This window comes from Carassius auratus, unplaced genomic scaffold (genome assembly GCF_003368295.1).
Source record: "Carassius auratus strain Wakin unplaced genomic scaffold, ASM336829v1 scaf_tig00215412, whole genome shotgun sequence".
Taxonomy (NCBI): Eukaryota; Metazoa; Chordata; class Actinopteri; order Cypriniformes; family Cyprinidae; genus Carassius; species Carassius auratus.
This window is the reverse complement of record NW_020528077.1, coordinates 186,547-193,758: the sequence shown is the minus strand read 5'-3', so window position 1 is coordinate 193,758 and position 7,212 is coordinate 186,547. Positions and strand designations below refer to the sequence as shown.

The following is a 7,212-nucleotide window of genomic DNA, read 5'->3' as shown; positions in this document are numbered from 1 at the left end:
CTCACAATTCAGTCTACATCTCGCAAATTAAAATTGTTCTTAGAACAGTGAGATGACTCTGACTTTATAACAGGCTTTATATCATAAAAATATAACTATATAACAATTGGGAGTTTATATCTCGCAATTCTGAGAAATACAATTCTGAATTATGAGATGTAAACGCAAGAAAAAAAGTCAGAAATGTCACAATAATTATTATTTGTTTTATTCAGTGGTGGAAACGAGCTTACAAAATATATTCTGGATAAAATATTGAAATCATACTGTTATCACAATATCCCTGCTAAGAGAAGGTATGTGAATTTTAACCAAGTTCACTACTTTCAGATGATTGATCAGCACCAGAGATACATTAAGCAGAAGAGCACAAACCTCACTGAATGTAACATGCATAGTCATTTAATATCAGTGACTACAAAAACACATGGACAGATTCAGCAAGAGAAAAACACTGATCGCTGGAACTGGTCCCAGAAAACACTTTCCATGTCTCAATTCAGCACGGACCCAACCAGATGTGCCTTATTTAATCCACTATCCACATGTCTGTTATAGTGCTACTACTCCATCACTTCAATCATATCAGTAAAAGCTGTGTCTGTGTGTGTGTGTGTGTGTGTGTGTGTGTGTGTGTGTGTGTGTGTGTGTGTGTGTGTGTGTGTGTGTGTGTGTGTGTGTGTGTGTATAATGTCATGGGTATGACACAGGTATTACAAGGAGAGGGTGACTTATGAGGACATAACCCATGTCCCCATTTTTCAAAACACTTATAAATCATACAGAATGAGTTTTTTTGAGAAAGTAAAAATGCACAAAGTTTCCTGTGAGGGTTAGGGTTAGGTGTAGGGTTGGTGAAGGGCCATAGAATATACAGTTTGTACAGTATAAAAACCATTACACCTATGGGATGAACACACTTTACACAGAAACAAACGTGTGTGTGTGTGTGAGTGTGTGTGTGTGTGTGTGTGCGTGTGCGTGCGTGCGTGTGTGTGTGCGTGCCTGTGTTTGTGTGTTGTACGTGCTTCTGAGTTCAAGAGTTCAAGATAAGTGTTTTTTTTTTTCTGAAAATATAATTCAGAGATGATGGGAGTGGTGTGGGCAGAGAACTCTTGATATAAGCGGTGGTTCTTGTTTTCCATCTGATCAGAAAGCTGAGAGTGGAGAAACAGCAGATCACAGAGCAGAAGGATGAAGTTCAACAGCGCTTTGAGTGTTTCTGTCATCACACTTCTCTACATAACAGGTGAGAGCTTACAAGAAGCCTACAACATGACAAAAACAGGTGCAAATGTAATAGTATTTGTTTCATTTGTTCATTACCTGACAAGCCATTTATTTCCTAAAGACCTTTGTAAACACGTACCAGTTTTAAATCTCTCATGACTGTAAAAACCATTTAGTTAACAGCCCCATTATTCAGCTGAAGGGTGTTATCTTGTGTTCATGCCGGTATGCACCTGTGCAGATGAACAGGTGTAATAGTGTGTGAGCTACACAAACCAGTTGATCAGCTGTGTCTGGATGACTGTCTGCTGACTCTGTCTGTGTCTTTCACACAGGTTCACTCAGCCAGTTAGATGGTGAGTCGTCTCATAATGACCCTGAATCTCACAGAGTGTGTCTTTAATGAAGGAAAGGTCATATCTGTCTTTCTGTCATCAGTATGTGGTCGAGCCCCTCTCAATAACAAGATATTCGGAGGAGGGAATGCGACGGCAGGGGCTTGGCCGTGGCAGGTCAGCATTCATGTCATTGGGTTTGGACATAACTGTGGCGGGACTCTCATCAATAAAGACTGGGTGTTATCTGCAGCACACTGCTTCCAGAGGTGTGACGTTTAGTGCTTAAATAAGATTAAAGTCCCCCGTAGGGAAATCAAGTTTTGTTTATGAATGAATGAATGAATGAAAGAGACATTTATATATAGTGTTTTATTGTATATTGCTGTAAACCCAAAGCACTTTACAATCATATGAGGGGATTTTTTATGACCACAGAGACTCAGGACCTTGGTTTAACGTCTCATCTGAAGGACGGTGCTTTTTTTAATGACATTTAAATATTTAAGTTTTAAAATTATACAATTTAGACTACAGAGGGACTTTAATATACATTTGTAGATGGATAATAGTGGTATTAAAGCAGACTTTCTCTATTTACAGTGCCGGTGTGTCTGACACTGTGATGTACTTCGGTCGTCTGAGTCAATCTGGATCAAACGCTAATGAGATGTCCAGGAGAGCGAGCCGAATCATCAACCATCCTGGCTATAGCGGTCCTCCCTTTGACAACGATATAGCCCTGGTCCAGCTCTCCTCCTCTGTGACTTTCTCTGATTACATTAAGCCGGTCTGTCTGGCAGCGGCTGGGAGTGTGTTTGGTGGAGGGACGGAGAGCTGGGTCACTGGATGGGGAAGACTACAGCAAGAAGGTGAGGGAACATTTACTTGACAGTTGTACTAGAAGTTATTTTATTAAAGCCATTTAAAGTGTGCTCTGGTCTGTGTCACAGGCCCAGGGTCAGATATGCTGCAGGAGGTGATGATGACAGTAGTGAACAACACTGACTGTAATAATTCTTATGGCGGGAACATCACAAGCAATATGATTTGTGCTGGAAAGCAAGGGAAAAGTGCATGTCCGGTAAGACACCTGCAAACTTTACACTGCCAACCGTGTTGCTTAATTAAGCCCAGTCTTAAACTCATACACTACGACTAGGGATGCACCGAAATGTCGGCCATCTGTAGTGATTTAACGTTTGCACGTATCGAGGCTTGGATTGCTTTAGAGCAATGACGTCATTGATGACGTCCGAAGCCTTGCATGGCCAGACTGGCTTTTAATGCTTTAATCAAGTCCAAATAATGAAATGTAGCATATTCAAATTGTATTATTCAGACTGTTCCAATCACAATGTTATTTACCTTTCAAGGGAACTTCAAACTGCGTCCTCTAGGGGTCACTATGGGGAACGTCTCGTTGTGACCGGTGTTGAAGCATACATTGAAAAACACCAACAATACGTTGGCCGGCGACAGCCCATGACGTCACTACCGTACTGTAGTACAGTATACTAATAGGCTCCGGGAGACACGTCATTCTCTTTGAAGCGTGCATTTCCATTTCATTGTGTAATGTCACAGATATAAATGTTGAATGTGTCTCAATACAGGGAGACTCTGGAGGTCCCATGCTCATCAGGAACGGCCCCCTGTGGATTCAGTCTGGCATTGTGAGCTTTATAAGAGTCCCGTGTGATGACCCCAAACATCCCAATGGGTTCGCCAGAGTCTCTCAGTATCAGGACTGGATCAAGTCTTACACGGGCAGCAACCCGCCTGGATTTGTTGCATTCAGTGCAGCATCCAACTCCAACTTCAGAAGTGTTTCCCACCTCCTCCTATTCCCTCTTTCTCTCACAGTCTCCATCTTTCTCACTTCCTAAAGAGTGATTGAAACGTAATCCTCAGGGTTGTTTGATAAAGAGGACAGTTCGGCTGTAAATGCACTCATAAATATGAGAAATGAGCAGTTATATTATTGTATTTGTCATTTGATCTTTATCACTCTAGAAATGTACTAGTATTCAAAAGCTTTGTTAATGTTTGATAATTAATGCATCCATTTCCATTTTGGGGCAAATTAAATGAATCTGGCTGAATACTCCTTGTACTACTTGTGTGTTTGATAGAAAGTTTCTATTTAATCATGAGCTAAATTTAGTAAGTAGGTAATAGTGAATTAATTATGATATGCCCCTCAAGTAAAGTCATGACATAATAACGTGGTGACAAGCTACTGTACACGTTGGTGTTAGTGGGTAGTTAATAATGAGTTAATAAAGTCATGACACAGACATGCTTTAAGCCATGAGCTGGTGTTAGGGAATTATTATTATATTATTTTATGAAGATCTTGATTAGCTGGTTCATCTATTCAAATGTGTCTTTATGTATAGAGAACAAAGAACGAGGTTAATCAGTGTCTGTCAATTTAGGTGCTCCTCACCACAAAAACAACTTCAGCTTTTTTGGTTTATTTCTCATCAAACACAAAACGGACGCCAGTTTGAGCAGTTTGTGTCTAAATGTAAGTTTTTCCCCATTTTTTTTCACCTATGATGTCATTTCTAGCGAGAAATTGGTATTGTATTAATTAAATATTTGCTTAGTGATCAGCACGACTCATGTTGGAATATTAATCAGTTAGCAGAAAGATATCCGACTACAAATACTGAATGTAGTGTGTCTCCAGTATGGGACGAGGTACAGCTTGGTTAATTCATGAAGTTAAAATTGATTTGGAAATACTAGACAAGAAAAGGGACCGGGAGGAAATGGGTAATATTAAATATATGGTGAATAGAGATATACAGCAAAGATTTTATGCGAGTATGCATATTTATACAGATGGATCAAAAGACCCAGATATAGGGCTCGCAGGAATATGAGTTTTTATCCCAGACTTGAATGTATCAATAACTAAAAGAGTGAAAGTCTAAGCTAAGCTATCAATAAATGCTATTGAATTGGTCGCTATGATATTAGGATTGATGTGGATTGAAGAGGTGAGACCAGACTGATTCTTCTTCTGTGTTAACATCGCTCTCTACTCATCTTTCATGTTGAGAAGACTTATTAAGTGAAATATTGACATTATTATGGCCAGTGTTGTGCAAGTTACTTCCAAACTGTAATACATTATAGATTACTTGTTACTATCATTTAAAAGTAATTCCTTCCATTACAATATCACTGTATCAGAATCGTAATGTGTTACATGACCCCTGTATTACTTTTGAGTTACTTTACCAAAATAACTAACAGAAGTAAAACATTCTGAAATAACAAAACGTACAGCAGAGTATTTTACCTCCAGTAGAGGACGATGTGGTGAAGCGTGATGACTGTGGGCTATCCAGGATACTCACAATAGAGCTTATAACTGTCACGGCGCCGAGGAAAGAACAAGCTCAGGGTCCAGATGCAGGGAATAACCTCCTTTAATCAGAACAGAACAAAAAGACCAACAAGGCAAAACAAAACGGGCTCAAACACGATCACTGGGAAACCACACACATCTCGAGGAACACTATAGAAATAACAATCAACAATTCACAAGTTCAATTAATCCAGACAGGCCGAGTGGTGGGAGTGAGGAGAATATATGTCCGTGAACAAATGGGGATCATCTGTGTGTGTCTAAGTGAGTGAGTGGATGCAAAACAGGTGTACCGAGTGAACCAGGCTGCGTTCAGCCCCGACAAAACGTTGCACAACGTTTTTTAAACAGAAACAGTGATGCGTTGAACACACTGTTCTGATGACGCAAGAGTTGCAACTATGGCAGCTGAGAAGGCCGTTCTTTGTGTTCTTTGTGAAGGATTTTCGGAGCCATCTATTAAGCCTCACATACTGACTTTATTTGTAGTTCATACGGTTTTAATACCCTTTATTTTCTTCCTCATTTTTAGGAAAAGCACTTAATTACCATTGTTTATTTCTATTGAGAGTGAGAAGTCACGTGCTGATTTGGGTTGATATGGGAGGTGTCTGAGCCGGTCGGCCCTGATGGTAGGACACGCTATCTGTTGCCGGGGGCGATGCCTTCAGAACTTCACAGAGGCTAAACATTTCAGAGCGCTTTAATATTTGCGCATTTATTTTGTCGGCGGAACAGATCGAGACGGATCTACGAATACGAGAAAGAAAAGGAAGAAGGTAAAGCAATGCAAAAACATAAGGCGAAAGAAAGGGGACCTTACAGGAACAAGCTCACACCAAGCGCAAAACAGCGGTGTTTGGAGAAGCTCTCATGCAGCTCCCTGCAGCGGCACAGAGACCTGAACCATATACCTCAGTGCACACATATGGACATTGGGAATTATATTGTTTACGATGTAAGTCACCTTGCATTCACGCTGTTAATGGCTTTAATCTGACCAGGACATTTACATCTCGCAACCACACATTTAACTACCCTAGCTAACCCAGAACTGGTTTGTCCACTTTGCAGCCCCCAACACAAAAAAAACATCATTGGGTTAATTGGGTTAAAATCAAATTATGACTAAACATACACAGCTTTAGCCTACATCAAAACATGTTGGAAACAATCGTATACATTGAAGAACTCGTTTCAATCTAGTGTTCAGTCGCAGTTAATTCTAAACGCAATGTAATTACAATACACTAAAACGCATGTGAATAAACTTACTTTGGCCAGTACAACACTGTTTTCTTCACCTGCTGTAGATGGACCCAGCCTCGTAACTTTCCAAAGACTTGTGGCTTTTAAACTCCTGCATTGTGTAGTAACGTAACACCAAAAACTAGATAATTCCCAAATGTCCATATGTGTGCATGATGTAAATGGTCCAGGACTCTGTGCCGCTTGAGAGCTTCTCCAAATACCGCTGTTTTGCGCTTGGTGTAACATAAAAAAAAAAACATGTTCCTATGTTTTCCATACGTATCGGTGAGGTACTGGAGCAGTTTTTAACGCAGCAGTAACTTCGAGGCATGGTAAAACAGTGCAGAATTGCGAGAACCTCCTCTTAACAACACATGTAAACAATCCTGTTTCACCGTGGTATCCTGCCAACATGAAGGAGACTGTGATATCGAGGGAGGGGCTTTGTGCTATGACGACAACTCCTCATTCTCGATACCAAATGTCATACACTTGCAATGAAGCTAAAAATATAAACAACTACATCATTAAGTTGATATCCTATGTTAACTTACGGCAAACATGTCTTCTAATATCCTCAGTTGTTGTGTATACCGAGCTGCAACGAACACATTTGTACATTAATTTCCTTGAAGCCATTGTGCGAGTTCACTTTAATACCGCGTGCTTTATATACATGTTGCTGCTGATTGGACTGCAGTTCTGACACACACACCAAACAAGAGAAAACGCATCTCAAACCCCATTACACACAGGTGCACGCCGTTTCCCGGAAACATGACGTTCAACCCGGAAACCGTAGCAAAACGTTGTGCACCGTTTTGAACTTGAACATGCCCCAGGTGTATAGTGTATGGTGAATGAGGAAGAATATGGAGATGGGGAAGTGGCGCCCTCTGGTGGTGAGAGGGAGGAACACTGGCCCGGACTCATGACAATAAATGGCCAGGTGAAGTCTCAAGACAATTCAAGAAAGGATGACAGCCAGAATCACACACCATCCAAGCAGGG

At 40.6% G+C, this 7,212-nt stretch overlaps 1 protein-coding gene across 1 annotated transcript; it reads left to right on the top strand.

Annotated features, from left to right (window-relative positions):
- Positions 1-1,194: 1,194 nt before the first annotated feature.
- Positions 1,195-3,454, top strand: LOC113094616 (chymotrypsin-like protease CTRL-1). The gene is made up of 6 exons (XM_026260211.1): positions 1,195-1,249; positions 1,566-1,586; positions 1,669-1,834; positions 2,169-2,437; positions 2,525-2,649; positions 3,182-3,454. The coding sequence occupies exons 1-6, from the start codon at positions 1,195-1,197 to the stop codon at positions 3,452-3,454; spliced, it is 909 nt and encodes a 302-aa protein (XP_026115996.1).
- The last annotated feature ends 3,758 nt before the right edge of the window (positions 3,455-7,212 follow it).